This window comes from Lontra canadensis, unplaced genomic scaffold (assembly GCF_010015895.1).
Source record: "Lontra canadensis isolate GAN:19392208 unplaced genomic scaffold, GSC_riverotter_1.0 scaffold162, whole genome shotgun sequence".
NCBI lineage: Eukaryota > Metazoa > Chordata > Mammalia > Carnivora > Mustelidae > Lontra > Lontra canadensis.
Window position 1 is genome coordinate 2,072,467 of NW_022631156.1, and position 22,120 is coordinate 2,094,586.

The window sequence follows — 22,120 nt, forward strand, 5'->3', positions numbered from 1 at the left end:
AGGACTTCTTAGGCACAGATAGTGTGCTGGCTAGAAAAAAGAACAGACTTACAAAATGTTTAAATGACTTGTTGGGTAACAGATGTTCAAAGAAGCCAGGGTCATGAGAGTAGTTTCAGGGAGAGTAGGTATCCTGTGGGTGCGGTTGGAGCCACCTGGGAAGATAATAGGTCTACTTCAAAATGAGAAGTGGGGCTCTGTAATGCACATTACATTTGGTAACTTGTGGATATTTTTCTTCCCACCATGTTGTCTTCTGCACCTAGCCCTAAGATTAATACCTATAAGGTTATAGGTAACATTTCATCAACAATTTTAACCTACTGTAAACATCTTACTCTTAAATTCTCAGTTGTAAATATATATATATATATATATATATATATATATATATATACACACACACACACATGCATGTATTTTTTGTAAAGAAAACATTAGAATTTAATTCATTTTATTGACAAATTTTAACAATAAAGTGATAAATCCAGAGGCCAGAAGAAATACAGATACTTTGATTATAAACTACAAAAACTGATTATAAGAGATTTTAATTTAAAATGAAGTTATTTTGAAACAGTTTTGTGATAAATGTTAAGTATGAAATTTTTTAAGTCAGTGCAATTTTTTAGAGGTCCTCATCTATTGAGAGTATGTCCAGAAACATTTTTTTTTTTTTTTAAGAGAACAACAGTGAGCTGGCAAGCTGATGGGAGGGGCAGAAGAAGAGAGAGAGTCTTAAGCTGGGGCCAAGATCAGTGTGGAGCCCAACACGGGGCTCAATTTCATGACCCTGAGATTGACCTGAGACAAAATCAAGAGTTGGATGCTTAATTGAACCCCCTAGGTGTCCCAAAAGAACTTTGGGCTACTTTAAGGAAATTCCAGCCCCCAAATAGAAATGACAACACATGTGTTTTTAGTGAAAAGTGGTGATTTTGTTAAAATAAATTTAAAGCATACAGCTTAAGCAGGGGTTGTGTGTTCTTCAAGACAGCAGACTAACTGTAGTCAGACATTAGTGGTGGCATCTTCTTCCAGATGGAAGATGACTTTCTCATTACTGTAATTTTAGCCAGTGCTACTTCAGTATAAATCTTGAATGTCTTGCTTTTATAGCTTTTGTTGAGCAAAGAACTTTCAGTGGTTAGAGATATCCAAAAAGTTGAATATGTACGCATTAATATTTTTGTCTTTCTAGTAACAGAATGTCCTCTTGACCTTCAGAAAAATTGCCTATCAATGTAAGGCTTTAATTAAATCTAATTCTAGCCTTTCATAGTATATTCTTCAAAGAAGACTTAAAAACACCTTTAGTTTTGTTTGCAACTAATTTACACCACGATTACTTTATGAGCCTGACTCTTGACATGCATTTACATGAAGCCATTGATGTCAGCAAGAAAACTAATAAAACACAGCCCGTATTTCGTTTTGTGTGTTATTTTAATCAATACTCCCTCTGCTGGTTTAATAGGAAGAGAGCCCCAAGGACAGCTCATATTACCAGATATTTATAGAATGCTTTTTGCTATTAGAAAGACATTAAAAAGTAAAGTCAGCAGTCAAGGCTCCTGTTAATTTATTAGCTTTATTTGTACCGCTATTCCGTTTTATTCACACTATTAATCTAAGCAGGAAAAATCGGTACCCTGAGGCATTCTTTACTTTTTACTGAGATAATTTCATAGAAACATGATATTCTGGTGGTAACTTTTATTTTAACATCCTTTCATTCTGAATTATTTTATTGTCTTCTGTAAAAACTCAAAATGTCATCTCCTGTCAGCCCCACAGCAGAACACAGACTGCACTCCGTCATGAAAGATGATGTAGATTTTTATCCATCCTATTCTGTTCTCTTTCTCTGCAGACACTCCATCTGCACAGTGTACATTGAAGTGCTTCCTCCAAATAATCAAAGCCCTCCCCGCTTCCCACAGCTGATGTACAGCCTTGAAATCAGTGAAGCCATGAGGATCGGCGCTGTTTTATTAAATCTACAGGTATGCTTCTCGGTATATACGTAGAGCTCTATGGAGACAACCTTGAAGGCTGATGGGTCTGTATCTGTGCATGGGGAGGGGGGATTCACATGTCTGCTTGCACTCTAGTATAGGACAAGTCCATCTGGAAAGGAAAACAGGGGTAATATGGATGGAGGGTTTCCTCAGTTAATCCATTCTATTGATTGCCACACCGAAGGACTAACGTCAGCTGGTAGGGATTAGCTGCAATCATTACAAGACAGAATGAAGGGATTGGAAACATGCGCTTGAATATTTTGTACTTTGCACCCAAAGAGTCTGCAGCTGACTATTATTTTCTGACTCGAATTCCTTTGCCCAGCAGGATTTAGTTTTGCTGCAGTGTGGTATGGAGAAAATAGCTTTGGGTTCAGGGATGGATGGTAGGCTTTCTGATTCTGAAGCAGTAAACCTTCATTCTGTGGCCATGGGCAAATCTCGTAATTGCTGGGCCTCGTTTATCCATTTAGGTGAAGGGAGGAGGTTGAGCTGATACTTGCATTTGCAGGTCCAGATTCATGGGTATATTTTGTAACTAGTAGGATTACTCTGGATGATTGCTCTGTTTTCACTGTTTATATATATTCCTGACCAAAGCACGTTTGGCCAGCAATGCTTGTGTCTTTCACTCAATCTACAAGTCGGGCTTTATATGGTGTTGATAACTGCCCCTCGATGTAAGAATCACCACATGACCCATCACTCTACCTGTGGATGTCCAGAGGACAGGGAAATGACCTTCTGGTATTGTTACATGGGAACAGGTCACCTCACTGACGAGAGTTTGGAAAGCTGGCCTTGAAGGGTAGGACAGATAGATGTGGTGAGGGGCACCTGGAAGGCTCAGTGGGGTAGGGCCTCTGCCTTTGGCTCAGGGTCCTGGGATCAAGCCCCACATCAGGCTCTCTGCTCAGTAGGGAGCCTGCTTCCTCCTCTCTATACCTGCCTCTCTGCCTACTTGTGATCTCTGTCAAATAAATAAATAAATAAATAAGATGTGCATGTGATACTTCAGGAAAATCCCAGCACTGATCTTTACCACCACAGGAGGTGAGATGTAAGACATTGTTACATCTTGCCCACCTCCCATTTGAATGCAGACACCCTCTCACCCAAAGCCTGAGGGGATAAAAGTGGGGATTGCAGCGAATGTTTGAACTGGAGAGGATGTGATAGTAATAAGCCACATCAGCCTCATGATCCAGATGTGTAAAGTGAACCCTGTGGAAAGTAATTGGGGCCTAGATCAGTTGATTGCATTTTCATCATTTCCAAAACAAGGCTCATTCCCTTGGATCCCTCTTCATACCTGAGGCGGCTGGAACTGTGCCTGGCATTACCAGATACTTCTCTGTTCCTCTGCTGTAGTATCCATTTGGTTGCTTTTCCCCAGGTAACTACAGAGACTGCTTCTGTGGTTCATTTACTATTGAAATATGTGGGAAACAAAATTATGTGAAGGTAGTCATATTAGCAACAAGGAAATTTGGAGTATTTTAATGGACAAAATAAAAGAACCCCATAGTCTCTGAAAATGAATATGAAGACAAGTCCATTTAATGCAGTAACAAAAGTCTTATATATATATACATATAAATCCATATATGGGCATATATGGCCCATATATGGATTTAGTGTGTAAACAAGAAGAAAACCTAAATAAATCCTAGATTTGTGATATTCAAGCTAATACACTGTACATGTTTTGCATTTAAATATTCCTTTGGAATGTGACTTTGTACAATTTAACTTTCTATGAAATAGCATAAACTTGCTTATAAGATGGTCCTAGGTCTCAATTCAGTAAATCCCAGAAATGTCCAGGAGCCATATTATAGGAGAATAACTCTACCTGTGAGTTAAAGATGAAAAGGAGTTGATCTTTTTCATAGCTCAAATTTCTCTACTGCAAAAGCTGAGCAAATACGAGAATGACATTTCTGTTCACCCTTTCTGCTTCTGGTAGGAGCAAAAGAAAGGGTGCCACTTTCAGTGGCAGTCTATATGGGAAAGAATGAGGGTGTCATCATCAAGGCTTTTTTTCATAAGCTGCCAGCCATTCCCTTTTGCTCCTGATCAACTGAGATGGAATTTAAACTAGTGACCTAAAAGCTGAAAAGCTTCTACCAAATTATTCTCCCAGACACTTGTAATAACAGAACGCCTCAGTGGTACCTCTGGCTCTGTCCTCCTCTCTTTCACATGCCACACTGCCCACTGCTGACTCACTGCTCAATTTAGAAAGACAGGATTTGTGGAGAAATATGTTTTCAAAGGTAACAGCAGCCTGGTTTCAGCATGATCTGTTTTGACTGAGATCAAAGTGGTTTCGTCTCGGAAAACAATCCTTATTTCTCCTCTTCCGCTTCTAAGTATTTTCCTTTCATTCTGTCTCAAAACTGCTGGGGAGGCTGTGATTTTCCTCAGCTTATTAAGGCTGTCTTGACTGGCTCCTGCATCCATGGCATTCAGTGGAGGAGATTGTGAGCCAGAGCCCTGCTTTTCCAAACTTCCTGTGCTGAGCAGGGGTGGCTTTAGGTGGCATTTTTGTTTTCCAAAGTTGGTCAGATCTTTCTCCAGAGCATGATTGTATATCACCCCCACTTGCCAGTGAAACCTATTAGAGGTGTGTGCCCAGCTGTGCACTGGGATCATGGGATCATGGGAGCCCCTGTGCACAGCTCTCCCCACTATCCCATCGTGTCCATCTTTAGTCTGAAATCAGCCATGGTGGGCACATTAATGCTACAGAAAATAACAGATGCGACAAATCAGTACCTTTGACTCCATCCACACCCAGTTGTTTACACTTACCAGCACACCGCTGGATGTGGAGCCAGTTTCTTCAAGAACTGAAGTGACTAGAATGTGTTAACTTCATCAGCCTCTTCCATCTTTGACTCTCTGAGATTTTGAAATCCCCTTGTACCCTCACCATTACCCTGGTGCTCAGATAAAAATAATAATTGGTGACATGTATGTGGCACTTAATGAGGCACCTGCCTGTACAGGTAGCTGGGATATATTCTGCACACACTCAGACTCAAAATTTCAACAACTCGTGACTGAGAAGGGTTATTTCTCACTCCCACTGCATATTCACCACGGATCAGTTCCCACCCCATCCTGCACCGTTTCATCCACATCAGGATGAAGGGACAGCGTCCATGCAGAGCACTGCTGTTCTTCTGACAGAGTGAAAAGACAGGTGCAATAAACCACTATATGGATTTTAATGCTTCTCCGGGAAGTGAGGCCTGACCCTGCTGCCCATGGTTCCTTCACCAAACCCAGGGACAGGCTGCTCCTGAGCTCCTCACCTCAGGGGTGCACAATCCTCAAGGGGGAGACCCCCACTAGCTGCCTGGCTGCTCCGATGTCCAGAGCTGAGCTGTGGGTTCTTTGGTTCATCGCTTACCTTGCGGGTCACTGCAGGCAACCATTTTGCTAAATGAGTTTTCACTGCCAGCCATGGTTCCCATCCTGATAGCTTCCAGTAACAGTTTCCTCACCAGCTTCCAGTCTCTGGAAACGACACTATTATTTTCTGGGTGTTTATCAGGCACAATCTGCCTCTAACTGTCAAGTTGGGATCAGTTAAGGTAGCTAGGTTTATGTTGCCAAACTCCACAGCCAGTGCCATCAAAAGCCGGCAGAGACTGTGCTGTATTCAGCCTACACTCCACAGCCCAGCTGACGAAGTGGCCTCTGTCTAGAACAAGTCATCTCCTGAGGGCAGCGTTTGCTGTGGGAAACACAGCAGAACAAAACAAAACCCAGTTCATCATCATTACCTACAAGTGAGGCATGGGATTACTAACCACAGCATTTTCCATTGGCCAAAGCAACTTGCAGGGTTGCTCCTGAGTTAATAGGTCAAGAATGTATTATCTTCAGCTGGGCAAATGGCTCCACAGGCTACATGGCCAAAGCTGATGTCAGTGCAACAGGGGTGTCTTACTTTCCCTAGAAAGGGACTTCTCCCTTATTTATTAGCTTTTATTTTTAATTTTTTCACTTACAAGTTGTGATGCATTATTGGAGATTAGCTACCCTCACCTGCAAAAACACAGTTCCGTGTCCTCTGTTTCTGTGTGATACCCCATTGCTTTGGGTCACCACACTGACCTACTACGTAGGTAGTTATTATATTTATTCTCCAGAAAATGAGAAAACAGAAACTCAGAAACAGTAAGGTTTGGGAGCCAGAGTAGTTTGGGGTTTGTTTTGTTTTGTAGTTGTTGTTTGTTTGTTTGTTTGTTTCTTTAAAAGATTTATTTATTTATTTGATAGAGAGATGGAACATAAGCAGGGGGAGTGGGAGAGGCAGATGCAGGCTTCCCACTGAGCAGGGAGCCCGATGTGGGGCTCGATGTGGGCTCAATGCAGAGCCTGATCCCAGAAGCCTGGGATCATGACCTGAGCCGAAGGCAGATGCTTAACGACTGAGCCACCCAGGCGCCCCTGTTTTTGTTTTTATTTTCTCCCCTTTGACTCCTAAATCAGGGCTCTATTGTATTATTTTAGTTTTAGGCTATAGAAAATCTATTATTTTTTTTTCTTTTTTCCCTATGGGTGGTAGGTGTTTTTTTTATTACATTAGTTTTGTGTTTTCCAAAGGTTAATTTTATGATATTTATGATGATAAAATATATGACAGGTTGAAGGGAAGATCCAATTTATTTTAATAGTCTCAGGAAGAAGCAATTAAAGGAAATGTTAGATATTTTCTTCTCTCATTTGGAGGTTATAGAAAGAATGTGGATTATAACCTAGATAAAGCACATTAAGTAAAAAAAAAATAATAATAATAATAAATTCTCACATCCTACCTCAAAGAATTCCTGGTGCTTAGTGAAATACTCTCCCAAGAATCTAGGTAGAAAAAACTGCATATGGTTTTGGAGACCTTTACCATACAAGTAGTAAGGGTGAAATTTTTGGTCCTCTAATGGTTGCTGGTTCAGTGTTTCTCTTAGTCCAAGTCTGAGAGAAGAAAATCCAAGAGGAGGAAGGGTAGATTGATATCCAGTTCTTTAACTGAATGGTTGCTGGGGTTTGAGTCTGTGCAAATGCCCTGGGGGTGTCATGGTGGAATGTGCAGTTGGCAAGAGGGCATGGACTGCTGCCCATATTGTAGGTAAGATGATCCTGCCTGGGGCCGTAGGTCTCAGAGTTGTGTTTCCTATAAGTGCAGATAAAAATGAAGGGAAGTAACTGCAGCATGTGGAAATGAGAGACATGAACACTCACCGAGATGTACAACAAAGGGCCACCAGCCAAGCATTATGCACAAATGTCCCCCAGTCACCACCAGTCCCTAGGATGGCTACTTGGGATCCAGCCCCGTAACAGTGGAGTCTGCTGGTGCCAATTCCTCCCACACTGATCCCCACACAACCTCAACACAGTCAGTCCCTTTAAGAAGTGGGTTTCCCCCTCTGTAGCCTCTCTATCCCAGTGTCAGAGGGGAGATGAGAGGAAGAAAGATGGATACAAGTGAGAAAATCACACACACTTGAAGTCCCTAGAAACAAAATTGGTTTTAAAGTAAAAAGGAAGGTGTCCTATTAGGAAGGGTTTGAGAGTTTTACTAAAAGACAATGGTAGACCTTTAGACAGAGACACGGGTAAAGGAGTCAGCTCTACGGCAGAAGGGGAGGTGAGTGACAGATGCTTGAAAGCTGCCTGGAAGAAATGTAGCCACTTCATTTCTTCTCCAAGGGAGTCCTTATCCATACTGGGCACAGGATAATGCAGAGCTGAACTTTTGTGCTTATAATGAAAGCCCATAGGAAGGAAAAATAGATTGTGGGAAGGTGCATATCTGTATCATTTGGCATTTAAATCAAGCGTCTCTCGACCTGCCTCTCCTTCGTTCATTCTTACACTTCTTGGCTTGATGCCTTGAGCAAAGTGGAAAATGGCCTGGTTCCCAAGGCTTTGACTTTGTTTGTGACCGGCTCATTCTTGCACACTTCTACAGAATATCTAGTCATCAGCTGTACGTTTCTGCCTGACCATAAAGAACAAATCTTAATTATAACAAGCTGTGAATCAAATGGTCCACCCACCTGTGGCTGCCAAGGTCTTCCCAAAGGAAAGTTCAAGTACATTTTATAAAATGGTTAACAAATACACATGTGGGGATAGAGTAACAGCATGCCAGTGCTTGCACACACCGTGTTCCTTACAGAGTGAAGAGTTGGAATTGGGGAGAAATATGTGCTGACAGTTGTTCCTTGATTTAAAATGTCTTTTGCCTTGCTGTCAATTTTTGCTATCACGCCTCTATTTCTGTAAATGAATGGTAGTGGAAACAATGTACTTGAAGTAATACCAGTGTTGATTTTTTTTTTTTTTTAATGAATAATGGCACGGCTTGGCAAACTCTAGCCTGTGAGCCAGGTGACCTGTTTGGCTGGTAACCTGAAAATGGTTTTTCCATTTTGAAAGATTAGTTGATACAATGTAAACCAATAAAATGAAATGACAACAAAAAATAAACAAAGAATAATATGCAGACATCAGATACAGCCCACAAAGCCTAAAATTTTTACTGACTTTTTAAGGAAGAAATAGATTTCCTGGCCTCTGCATATACTGTAAGTAGTCATTGGAACACTGAAAAATAAAATAAAATAAAATAAAATAAAATAAAATAAAATAAAGAAATACTAACCTAAAAAAAAAAAAAAAACAACAAAAAACAGACCAACAACCCAAAAAAAAAAAAAAAGACAACCCTCACACACATAATAGTGCCCATCCATTATATTGAAATGAAGTTTAAAGACGCCACTGAAAGAGATATGTTAAATATCTTTGTAGTCCGAAGACTTAGCATTAGATTTGTATAGTAAATTGAATTGAGTATATTAAATTTAATTACTTAAACTGCGTCAGAATAATCTGTTATCTGAGCTGGGTTAGATAAAACAGAAGCAACATCAGTTACCCAAGTATCCTGTGTGTATATAAACGTTCAGGTCAGTATTTGCGTGTCAGTAAATACTAGTTGAATAAAATAATAGAGATTAATGCACCCTTTGGTTAAGGACAGAAAGCAGAGTTTGAAGAGTTTGAGATTATTGTCTTTGGGTTAGGCAAGCCCAGATGAAATGGATAGCATGTAAATTGCATGGCTCAGTGCCAGCAATAGAGAAAAGAAAGTACTTAACTAATGGTAATTATTTTTTATTTTAGCTCATTGCCATTTTTGTTTTTCTGCTAACTCATACTAAGTTGAGATTTTAAAAGTGAGCAAGAAGGGCACCTGTGTAGTTCAGGTCATGATCTCAGGGTCCTAGGATGGAGCCCTGCATCTGAGCTCTCTGCTCAGCAGGGAGCCTGCTTGCCCCCCCTCCCCCGCCCGCCTCACTGCCCACTTGTGATCTCTCTCTCTCTGTCAAATAAACAAATAAAATCTTAAAAAAAAAAAAAATGTGAGCAACAAGGTACCAGGCATTTGGAAGAATGAATGGACTGTTGAAGAATACGGGTGAATGGAAGCATTGCAAAGAATGTATTCACCTGCGTTATGCTTTTACTAGTTCTTCCACTGAGAAGAAATGATCGCTTGCAATTTAAAATACAGAGTGAGGCTTTGGCAAAACAAGAGGTAGGTGGTCAAGTGATCAATATTAATAATAATACCAGCATCTACTTTTAATTGCTGTTGTTAGCCAGGGACTTAAAGCATTTGAAAGCTTCCTTATCTTTTATACATTTAACAGAGCAGAGCAATAGCTTTTGCAAAGTCCAAGAGAACACTGCTGTAGAGTGGAGATCCCAAATCAAGCTGCAGGATGGGAGAGTCACCCTTCCCAGAGACTGAGGTCCGCTCAGTGCCCCCAGCTCTGCTCCAATTTGTAACCAGTTCTACAGCAGCAGAGACCCACCCACGAAGCTGATGCTGCTTTTCTTTTTAGGACCTCCTTGATCAGCATTGATTTTATTTTCTTGTGGTTGCTTCTTGCTTCTTTACAAAAGTGAAGGCTAATATTATACAGATAATGACCACGGATGCTGGGAAACCTTACTTCAGCCCCTGCTTTAAACTGGCTTCCTGAGCTGCCTCCTGTGGTCTGAGTGACTTTGCTTTTCCTGGCTTCTCCTGGTCAAAGCTGCAGTGGCATATGAAACAGCTGGGACATGGGCAGCGGGAGAGAACAGCAAGGCCTGGGTGCCCCGGGCGCTCCAAAGGTAAAGCATCTGCCTTTTGCTCAGGTCATGATCCCAGGCTCCTGAGATCCAGGTTCCCCCGTGGTGCTCCCTGCTCAGTGGGAAGCCTGCTTCTCCTTTTCCCTCTGGTTGCTGCTCCCCTGGCTTGTGGGCCTCCCCAGATAAATAAAAATCTTAAAAACAAACAAACAAACAAAAACAGAAAGCCATGAGAAGTAGTGCAAGAAGTTGGATGTTGCACATCTGGTTCCTTGAGGGAAAAGGCGTGCATTTTTCTGATGAAATTCCCAGGGGATGCGTGTAAGGCTGTACTGGGTCAACTTGCCACCTGCAGCTCCCTTTCATCTTTATCCATTCTTCTCCTTTTTAATAGTTTCAAAAAGTGTCAGCATTTAGCCTATACGCCTCAAGGAATTATTAATTTTAGTCCTGCAGAAAAATGCCTGCTGCCCTGATTTGATGCGGAATTGTTCCATTTCCAAGACAGTTGGAGAGAAATGCGGGCCATCATAGAGCCTGTCCTTCTGCGTTTGCAGGTCTCGTCGCAGGTGCTAATTCGTTTTTCTGACATCTCTCAAATGTTCTAGAAGGTTTGGGGATTCTTTCTTCTCTTTCTTTTTTGATGAATATTTCTTGTAAAATAGGATGTCCCCCCCCCCCCCAAAGATGATAGGGTTTATGATTCATGGATGTCGTATGGCTGGTGCCGGCACAGTGTGCATGAATCGTGAACCCCGAGCCGTAGGATCTGCAGTGTCATTTCTATTAGGGGAATCCCTTCAGAACCACTTGCAGATTTGCTTCACTGTCCTCAAAGGAGATTTTCTTGATGCATTCTGAAGCTTTAATGTGTTACTGCATAGATTAACGTCATGGAGCGCACTAAAAAGATGACTGTTTTCTCTTCAGTTTAGTAATATATAACCTGTTCTGTTTACTAGGTGTGAGAAATGAAAGTCTCATTTATTTTCCTCTTTATTTTCGTTTCAAGTGGGGAGAATACGTTTTCTCTTCTTTCCTTACACTGAACTTCAGATGGCTCTGTCCTCATTAACATTATCTCAAATGCATAATATCCATGTGGGTGCACATAGGGAGGTGGAAACATGCCACAGATGCTGGTCATCTGGCCCCAAGGTATAATATATATTTTGAATGAAGAATAGATAGCTGGATGGATAGACAGATTAATTTGAAAGAGAGATGCCTTCCAATGCTAAGCAATTCCTTCTTGCAAACATTAAATCTGGTTTGTAGTGTTAATTTTTTTTTCCTTTAAAGCAGATGTTCTGATAGATCTAAGTTCCCCCCAAAAAGTTTAATCCCCTTGGCACTATGGGATACATATTATCTGAAATGATTTTTATCTACTAGCATATAAAGCTGTTGAAAGTGAAAAAACATATTTTTAAATGTATTTTCTATTCATAGGCATGTCTTCCTCTTCCCAAACACTAATTTGGCCGCTGTAATTCCTCCATAGTCCACAATATGCTCATAGGCAGAAAGCCAGAGAGACAGGGGATAGGGAGAGGAGAAATCTAACTCTGATACATTCGTTCAAAAGAGCTGGCTCCTAGTTTGTTTGTTTGTTTGTTTGTTTTCCTTGAGCTTTCTGTCCTCAAGAAGGAAATAAAAATGATTTAAAAAAATATGAGCTCATGCCCCAGAAGTGTTGTAGGCTATACATTTTATCTCATATCTTAACTCTAATAGACATATATATGAGATGTGTGACTTAAGTACATATGTGAGTGGAGTTAGACTTGACTTCTGCCTCTGACTTATGCTTCAACAGGAAGTAGGACATATAAAAAATGGGTGATAATAATCTTGATATGTTGCAAGAAATAAAGCCACAGGGACACCTGGGTGGCTCAATTGGTTGAGCGTCTGCCTTCTGCTCAGGTCGTGATCCCAGGGTCCTGGGATCAAGTCTCCCACCGGGCTTCCTGCTCAGTGGGAATCTGCTTCTCCCTCTCCCTCTACTTCCTGCTCAGTGGGAATCTGCTTCTCCCTCTCCCTCTACTTCTGCTTATGTTCTCTCTCTCTCTTTCAAGTGAATAAATAAAATCTTTAAACAAACAAACAAACAAAAAGAAATAAAGCCACATTCTCCAATTCTGTTAAAAATAACAAAGGACCTAAAAGCAAGCGAACAAGAAAAAAAATGGTCTTTCCTGATACCAGGGAGCAAAAAGCAGAACTGCTGTGGCTGATTGCGCAGATGGCTGCCCGGGATGATCCGGGGTTTGTGTGGTGCCCAGGGCAGAGAGTCACTGGCATGAAGACAGGTTCTACTGTGGCACCTTGCCCACCCTGTATCTTCATCAAACCCTCAGATGAAGACATTTACAGCATCTTGTCACCACACCTACCGCTCTCCCTGCACCTTCATTTGTATATTTTGCTCTACTCCTGTGATTAAAAATGAGCCCTCCTTGTGTCTGTTGAAAGGGTCACTGGCTTCTCAGAGCCTTGGAAATGAAGGCTGCATCTAAGTGAATTACGAGAAAAAGGAAACAGGAAACAAAAAAATACAAACCCATTTTTTACTATTAGGTTTGACAGATATAAATCACCTGTCAAATCACTTATTTTTTTTCTAAAAACAACTATAAATTCGACTCTAGAGGAATTTATTCTAAATTCCTTATATCATCATGATCCATAATAACCACTTTGTAGAACGACACTGTGACCTTGGACCCCACTTGGAACAGCACTCAGGACTGGCTGTGTGGTTTGCAAGGCCTAGTGCAAAATGAAACCACAGCACTTCTAAGCGTGGGTGCTTTGCGCTGACCCGGAACCATTCTCCTGGATTCCGCCCACTCTGGGCTGCTCAAGGACATTGCTTCACCGTCACCCTTTTACCTTCCTGCAGCATGAACAGCTTTGGCTCTGTCTCATCCTTTCCATCGCCATCAAAATCTGCAGTGGCATCTCCCAGTTAAAGACAAGCAAACAACACAAAATGCCTTTGGTCCCGTAACCTACTTGAGCTGCTTACTCATTTCTGTGTCTCCCTTCGTTATGGAAGCTACTCAACACCAGTACCCAGACTGGCTTGAAGAATGTCTTGGTCAGATTTCCTGCTGTTCTCTCTTGACCACAGCAAAGTCAGGATTTCAATCACACCCAACCCTTGATGTGACTCTTTTGGTCCCAGGGCTTACTCCATGGCCAGGTGAATTCCCCATCTTCCTGCCCATCTATGGGTAAGCTGTGATGGAGTGGATAATCCCTTCCTTCCTTAGAAACTTATGTGTTTGATTTCAGAACACCACAGTGTCCTGGACTTTTCTCCATGCTCCCTGGCTGATCCCATCTTTCTGCTTTGACGGTTCCTCCACATTGCCCTTACTCTTAAAAGTTGGAATGCCCTGGATCTCAAGCTACTAACCTCTTCTTCATTCACTCCTGGAATTAGTTAATTTGGTCTCATGGATCTAAGTTGTTATTTGCTCATACCTCTAATTCATATCTCCACCTTAGCTCTCTGCCCTAAAACTCTACACCCATGCACAACTATGCAGTCAGTAATATTTTGGGGATGTTAAATAGGTGTCTGTCTTAGGTCAAATTTCCAGAGAAGATTCAGTTGCAGATATTTGTTAAAGAGTGTTTTTGGAATCAACTCCTGTGGAAAGAAGAGAGAAGCAAGCCGAATTAAATTTAGAGAGAAGATGAGCTTCCTCTGACCCCATGGAAAGCTCTGGAGCTGAGAGAGCCCTTTAGAGTTGGAAAGTCTGCACAATGAGGTAGGCCCTTCACACACCTGCATGCAAATGTTGGATGCAGGTTGCTTTAGAAACCAGCTTGGCCTTGACATGGTGACTCTCTTCAGATGGACCAACCCCTTAAGTATCTCAAATAGGACCAGCAGCTGAAGGTTCTCCATTGGCGACATTCCAACACATAGGGAATAATTACTTCCTTAAAGAGGGTGTGGGAGGAATAGCATAGTGTTCTCACACAGAGATGATAAAAACTATCGTATTCCTGATAAAATCTGAAATGAGGATCTGGGGGCATGCAGCCTCAAGATGAGGTAAAGGGGAATGAGCGAGTTGAGCATTTTCTGAAAGAAAATATGCTAAGTGTAGTAAAGCAATGAACTGTAACAAAACACCCTCTAGAAATGCCAAAAAAAATAAAAACATGATTTTTATAACTACTTGAATATATTCAGAAGGGGAAGGACACCTTTTAAGAAGATTCATCTTAGCATTTTTCCAGAGATTTTGTTCCCCTTGCTCCAATATTTGCATGTTCTTTACCAATGAATTGTTGCCATGTTTTTCTAACCATGGGAATGCGTGCGTGTGGGAGGGGTAGTGCAATGTGGAATTTCAGCCTAAGGTGATAGTGTTCTTAAAACAGAGAAGTGGGGTCTCAGAGGGTGGTGGTCACCAGAACAGAAAGGTGAACTGCGAGATCTCTAACTTGAACGGAGTTTTATGGACAACTGCTGGGGGAGTGTATGCAGGAATGCAACCCTACTTTGGAGATCTGAGCAAGAGACCCTTCACACTGACCTTTATTTCCTCTCTATTGCTATGTTTCTAATCTTTAATCTTCTTATTTGTATCATGTCTCCTAAAGCCATGAAGGACTCTCTCTAGCTTGCAAGATGGCAGCCAAAAGACACCCCTTAGTCTTTGTCTACTGGACTTTGTGGAAATGTTGGAGACCTGCTTTCATCAACCCTTTCTTATAAAAGATCTTTCAACCAGGGTTTATAACTAGAGTATAAAAGTAATGAGTTCCATTCACTATACACTAGAGGACTAGTGTTATGATTCAAAGAAAAGTTTACAATTTCAAACTGCTTGATAAAAAGAGTTTTGGGGTTTCATTTTTTTTTTCTTAAGTTGACCAGAATTAAACTATTCTGCTCTTCCTAAAAGTTAGGTTAAAAAAAAAAAAAAAAGATTAATTTGAAATGTGAGTTAGAATGTGAAATAACATTTGGCTGAGCAACTCTTTGATAGTGACTATTCTTATAAAAGCAGTAATCAGTATTACCTTTAGTAACTTGGCACTAAAGATTCCCTGCACAGTTTTGTAAATAAACCTCAGTTTATTGCATGCCTTGAAGCTGTTTATTGTTTCACACACTACCAGTTACTGTTGATTAAAGCTTCAGTATGCAAATGCAGTTATTTCCCTGAGATTTTGATAAATTAAAGAAGAACAGAAACACTGTTTCCGAGGTATACTCGATAAACAGCTAATCGGTGTCAGTTGTCTAGAGAAAAACAACAGGAACTAAATTGATGCTGGGAAGTGCCCATGGTGATTCTCCACTTAACTGCCTGGAATTAGCTGATTTGGAGCTAAGAAAACTTTTTTTTTTTTTAGGTAAAGAGATAAACAATATTGGCCTTGGAATAGTTACTTAAGGAAACTGAAGAATTTATTTGCACGTCTCTTCTTCTGGTATTGAATACTTTTTATTTAACATGGATTCACAAAATCCTGTAGCAGTTTGAAAAAGAAAATGAAGGGAAAAAGTCTTTGTTTCTCTGATACTCATTCACATACTTGCCTCACTACACACAAACACCTACACACGCACACACACACACACACACACATTTTTTTTTTAAAGAAGCTCCAGATTAAGAAAACATACATTTCACAGACAAAAACAGAATTATCTAGCAATAAAAATTAACTCGGCTTGGCAACAGAGCTATTCCCTACTCCCTACCCCCAAACAAAGGCAGATAATTTTGATTTTGTTAAACAAATGATTACAAGGAGCAGCAAGGCTTGATTGCAACTACACTTTTCCTGATTTAACCAGCTTGAGCGGGGTGATTTGAATCAGAAGTTGCTTTCGTGAGTCAAGAAGAATTTTTCTTCATGAAGAAGAAAAAATCATAGATTAATGCCAACAACAGCAAGCTGAGAAGACCGAGCTGTTTACACTTTCTCTTTCTTTGTTTAATTTTATTTTTACAATTAATATGTGTATATTCATAAGTGCAATCATATCGCATACTCTTTCTTTTCTATGCAGCTTTCTTTTTTATTTCCTATTTCCGCTTCGCCTCTGATTCCCTACCTCCTTTCCCCTGGAATAACTCCCCAGCCCTCCTTCATGAGAGAGCTCAAGTGAACCCGCTGGTGTGCGTCTAACCATATTTTCCCATCCCGGTCACATATGATTATGTAAGGCACCTAAGTGTGTGTGTAGAGGTGACTTTGCCATTGTCATCATATGCATACGTTTATTTTATGTTAATTTTTCTTTTGGAATGATATAAGACTTGGCAGAAATAATGTGAGAATCCTATAAGAATGTTTGAGAGTAAGTGCCCAGCAGGCTATCCATTCCCCAAGTATGATTTCCAGTTCCCATGAAGAGTATGGTCTGCTGTATAACCACCACACTGCTATGGAAATCGGGGAGTGACTTTGATGCAGTCCTACAGTGTAGCCCTATGATGCCAGTCAACTTGTGTGGTTACGCTCTGACATCCTTTGACATCCTTTACAGCAAAATGACCCCAGCCAGGATCATGTGTGACTTTGGTGTGTCTTGCCTTGTTGGTCTCCTCCATCAGCTCCAAGCTTTTGAAGATTGCAGGTAGCTTATTTTCTACGTGCTCCTTCAGTCTGGTGGTAGATGTCTCTTGGTGACTGGTTTAGTCATGGGTATTTCCACAAAGGTGAAGTGATGTTGTGTGCATCTCATTGACTCCTGTTGGATGACAGATGGTTTACAGGGAACCCTTCCAGGGAACGCTGCTCTGGATAACCTGATCTGAATTGCACCAGCCTTCAGGTGTGTGGATGACTCACCTTGAGATTATGCAAGTGTTCTTCCCTTATTTATCTTTCCTCATTTTTTTTTAACATCAATTGATGTCCTTTGGCTGAAGTATTATTACAACTGTTGCCAAATGATGATCTTCTAATTGCATCATCTCTTCGACAGTGATGGGTTGGCATTCTACTGAAAGGAAAGCTGTCTTTTCTCCCCTGTGTATTTATTCATGTATTTATTGATACCAATTTGAAATCAAAAATTTATCTGTTTCAGCTGATTATACACCATGACAACCATTATTTATTCCAATGCTCAAATTGTCCCAGAATTAGCCTTGATGAGCCCATGTGAGCAGGCTCTTGTGGTTTGTGCATGGCCCTGTCATGTTTTGAGTACCCATTTTAGACTTCTCTTACCCCAATCCTGGGTCTAATCATTTCTCTAAAAAGCTCCAGTGTCTTTAAGTGGGGGTGGCATTTAGAAACCCAGATATGAGGACACAGAATGTTCGTGGCTCTTGGCTAGCTCTGTTTCCAGGACTTCTCAATGGCCAAAACTGATAATATATGTACCTATCTCTGTGTGCACGCATGAGTGTGCTCAAACATGCATACACATGTCTCTACACACACCACATACATAAATGTATGGTATAGATACACACATTCATTTGCATCTGTATTTGTTTATGCTTACATATATGTCTGTGTAACATACATATACACATTATATGTAATATTATATGTATACATTTTATACCTTATGAAATATATAAATATATATATAGCTAATAACTGTCACAATGAGAGAACTGACCCTTTTATCCTTAGTATATTTACTTACTGAATATAACCAGTCACCTGTTGACCCCCATGCTGATGTCCTCCTCAGCCCACTCACGTTCTGATCCCACAAACCTGACTGTCCCTCCTTTTCTCCCAATACTGATGTGTTCCCCACCCTACAGGGACTCTGGCGTGCTGCCAATACCTTCCCTACCGAGTCCAGGCACATCTCACTACCAGCTGCTACCATCATACACTAAACAGTTCCCTGCTTCATTCCACTTGTGCTGTGATAGTCCATGGGAGACTGATGTCCTACCAGCCCTATTCCCATGCAGACAGCTTCACGACCTCATAGCTCAACAGTGGACAGCACGCCATGCAAAGCCTCTTTGGGCTTTGCAACCAGACCAAGCTCTCTCTCTCTCTCATATGGAAGCTTGGTTTATTCTCCTAGGTTACCATCACATTCCAGGCATCGTGAGTACTCTTGGTCCTACATGGGTATGATGCCCCATGACAGACTGCCAACACCCCACCCAGGCTCTGACTCCCCATGCCAGGCAGTTCTAACAACGTTTTACAATTTTTAAATTGCAATGTTTCTACTTCTCTCGTTAAATTTATTCCTGAGTATTTTTTTTTTTTTCAGTTTACAGACTGGAATCTTTTCCTTAATTTCATTTTTGATCATTCCTCACAAGGATATAGAACTATTATGGATAGTTTCATATTGGTCTTGTATCTTTTATCCTTTCTGAACTAACTTATCAGTTTAATCATTTTTGAGTGGGTTCTTTAGGACTTTCTATTTAAAAGATAATGCCATCTGTAAATGGAGTTAATTTTACTTCTTCCTTTCTAAGATGACTTTTACATCTTTTTTCTTGCCTAATTACTCCAACTAGACCCTTCAGTAGAATGTTTTAAGAGTTTTTAGCATAATCCTTGTCTTATTCCTGACCCAAGGGTAAAAGCATCACTATGATGCTAGCTGGGAGTTTTGTGTAGCTGTCCTTTGTCAGGTTGAGGAAGTTCCCTTAAGTTCCTTGTTCATTAAACATTTTTATCACAAAAGGTATTGGATTTTGTCAAATGCTTTTCTTGATTTTTCTAGATGATCCTTTTTAAAAAAAATCTGTTTATTACATTAATTGATTTTCTTATGTTGAAACAACTTTGCATAGCTGTGACAAATCACATTAGATCATTATGTATGATCATTCCTATATATTGCTGAATTTGAATTACAGGTATTTTGTTAAGGATTTCTACTTCTGTATTCATAAGATAAATTGACCTGTAGCATTCTTTTCTTGGGGTACCTCATCTGGTTTTGGTATGAGTGTAATACAATCCTCCTATAATAAGGAAGTATTTCCTTTCCTTTAATATTTTGGAAGAGATTGTGAAAATGCTGTCAATCCTTCAGTGTTTGGCAGAATTCACTAGTAAAGCCATTTGGGCCTGTTTTTGTTTGTTTGTTTGTTTGTTTAATGCAGTTTTTTATAGTTTTGTTTTTGAGATTACTAATTTAATCTTTTTTATTCATTATACATCTATCCATATTGTATTTATCATCTTGAATCAGTTTTGATAATTTGTTTACTGTTAGGGATCTGTTCATTTCATCTGGGTTATTTCATATGGTAGGATACAGTTTTGCTCATATTTCCCTAAAATCTGCTTTATTGCTGTAAGGCCAGTAGTGATAACTCCACTTTTGTTCTTGATTTTAGTAATTTGAAACTTTTCTCTCTCTCTCTTTTTTTTTTCTTTAATAATCTGACTAGAAGTTTGTCAATCTTGTTGATCTCTTCAAAACAACAACTTCTGGTTTCATTGATTTTTCTCTACTGTTTTTCTATTTTTATTTCATTAATTCTCACTTTAATTTTTATTTCTTTCCTTCTCCTTGCTTTAGGTTTATTGTACTCACCTTTTCCATTGTCTTAGATGAAAAGTCATTGACTTGAGAACTTACCCTTTGTAGATACAGATAGTTACACCTATCCATTTCTCTCCAAGAGCTGCCTTGTACTATTGCTTAAGTTTTAGTGCAGATTTTTTTTATAATTTTCATTCATTTGGAAGCTTTTTCTGATATCCTTTGTGTTGTCTTCTTTGCCTCTAAATGCCATGTTTCAATTCTATATAGATGTGAATTTTGAGACTTGATGTTGTTGGTTTCTGATTTTATTCCATTATGGATAGGGGAAGGATTAGCACATGGCAGAATGTGCATTTTTGCAACATGGACTGACAGGCAGAGGATAAGGAATGTTGTTGGCCTGTCACTGCAGGGCAGATGCCATAGTCAACACTGGCTCTGTGGGGGAGAAGGAGTCCAGGGATTCTGCTTACACCTGCTACAAGTAGGCCTTTCTCCTACTCTGTGCTGGTTGAGAGGTAGAGGGGAAACACCTTATTGTTCCAATGCCACAGTCCTGCTGTTCTTACTGAGATTTTGTAAATTTTTTTAAAATAAATGTTTCTCTCATTACTCTACCTTCTTTGAACAACTTCCAGAGACTTTTTTTTTAAACTATTTTTTAGTAGTCATGGTTATTTTCATGGGAGAGGGTTCCACAGGGCTCTTCACTCAGCCATTCCTGAAGTATTTTCCTTGTGTGCTGTGTTTTTGCTCATTTTCAAATGCAAAAAGTACAAAAAATGTATCAAGAGAGTACTTGGGTCTGTTTATTGGGTCTGTTTATTGACATAGAATTAATTTATATTGGGTGTTATTTGCTATGAATTGTGGATCTCACTGAATTTATCCTTTTTAGCTCCAGGTGTTGATAGACTTTTTTTCTCCCCATCATTTCTTTATGCCCCACCCCCACCAGCCCATCCCACCCCCACCAGCCCATCCCTCCCCTTCCAGGATTAATTCATTAACTAATCAAGATTGTGCTTCTGATGCATTCTGATTAAACATTGTGATACGCAGGTGACTAGAGGGAAATGTTATGTTGTATGTTTAAATTTTAAATTTTATGTCTTGCTGATATTGGTAACCTATCATGTATGCTACTTGGTCAAGTCTTCCATCCAATGAGTTCTATTGCTGACATTGATGACTGACTTTAAAAAACACTGTACAGGGGCACCTGGGTGGCTCAGTCTGTTGAGTGTCTGACTCTTGGTATCAGCTCACGTCATGATCTAGGGTCCTGAGATTGAGCCCCACATTGGGCTCTGTGCTCAGTCTGCTTGAGATTCTCTCTCTCTGCACTCACTTCCCTCTCTAAAAAGAGAGAGAGAGAGAGAAAGAGAGAGAGAGCTTTAAATAAAAAATTAGAATTAAAATTAAAAATAAAACACTTTACAGATTTAAAAAAAAATTGTTGGATGCAATTTCTTTCTTGGTATTAACATCAACAGTATTTGTTAAGTGTACGATATGCACTAAGCTGCATCTGAAATATGAACTATTTTGCCACTGCTTAATCATCATGACAATCCTGAATTAGATGCCATTCTATTTCAATATCATACATGGAGTCACTGAGACATAAATAGGTTTAGTGATTTGCATAGCTAATAAGTGACAGCTTTCATCCCCTCCTTTTTTTTTTCTTTAAAGCTCAAGATTTTTAGATACCAAAATAAATTAGTTCCTTAGATGATACTTTTAATTTGAATAGAATTCTAGAGTTTTCTAAACATCTGTTGCCTCATCTGATTCTACACAACTATATATACTACACATTTCAAGTGTTACTTACCCATTTAATGATTGAGAATGTAGGTTCAGAGATAAACCCTATTTCAGGTAGTTAAAAATGAGATAATTGGGAGTAGGTCCTCAACCTTATGGTTATAAGCTTTGGGCTATTTTTTATAAGTATAGGCTTAACCAAAGTACACTGAACATTATTTAACTCTTTCCTGGTATTAATATCACAAATGATTGGAATTTTCTCAAAGGTAGGGACTGTTATACATAATTTAAATCATTCTTGATACCTAACATTAAATATATGTTTTTTTTTAATTGTTGCCCAGTACATTTTTTTGGCTTACTGAACATAGGATAATGTGACTCTTAGTTTCTAAATTAGATTCTACATTTATATCAACAAATGGTATTGTGGTGTGTGAGGCTTAATAGAGCTCTATGCTTATTGATCCCCATGCTCTTATTTAAAGTAGATTTTTCTTTTTCCCTCAGTACTGTCAGACCATTAGCTAGCTATATGCTTACTCCATTCATTTGGCCTGGCTCTATTAAGTCCACTATTTTGAAAATCTGGTTTTAATGTGTTGAAGTCTGAGAGCTAGTATGTAAACTGTGAGGGACAGATTGAGAAACCCTTGCACTCATGTGCAAGAGT

At 39.8% G+C, this 22,120-nt stretch overlaps 1 protein-coding gene across 1 annotated transcript in view; it reads left to right on the forward strand.

The window, feature by feature from the left end:
• Positions 1-22,120, forward strand: part of PCDH15 (protocadherin related 15) — a 1,265,671-nt gene that overhangs the window by 951,771 nt on the left and 291,780 nt on the right. The window contains exon 17 of the mRNA XM_032845308.1: positions 1,874-2,006. Coding sequence (XP_032701199.1) covers positions 1,874-2,006 — 133 coding nt within the window. The remainder of the gene's footprint in view (positions 1-1,873; positions 2,007-22,120) is intronic.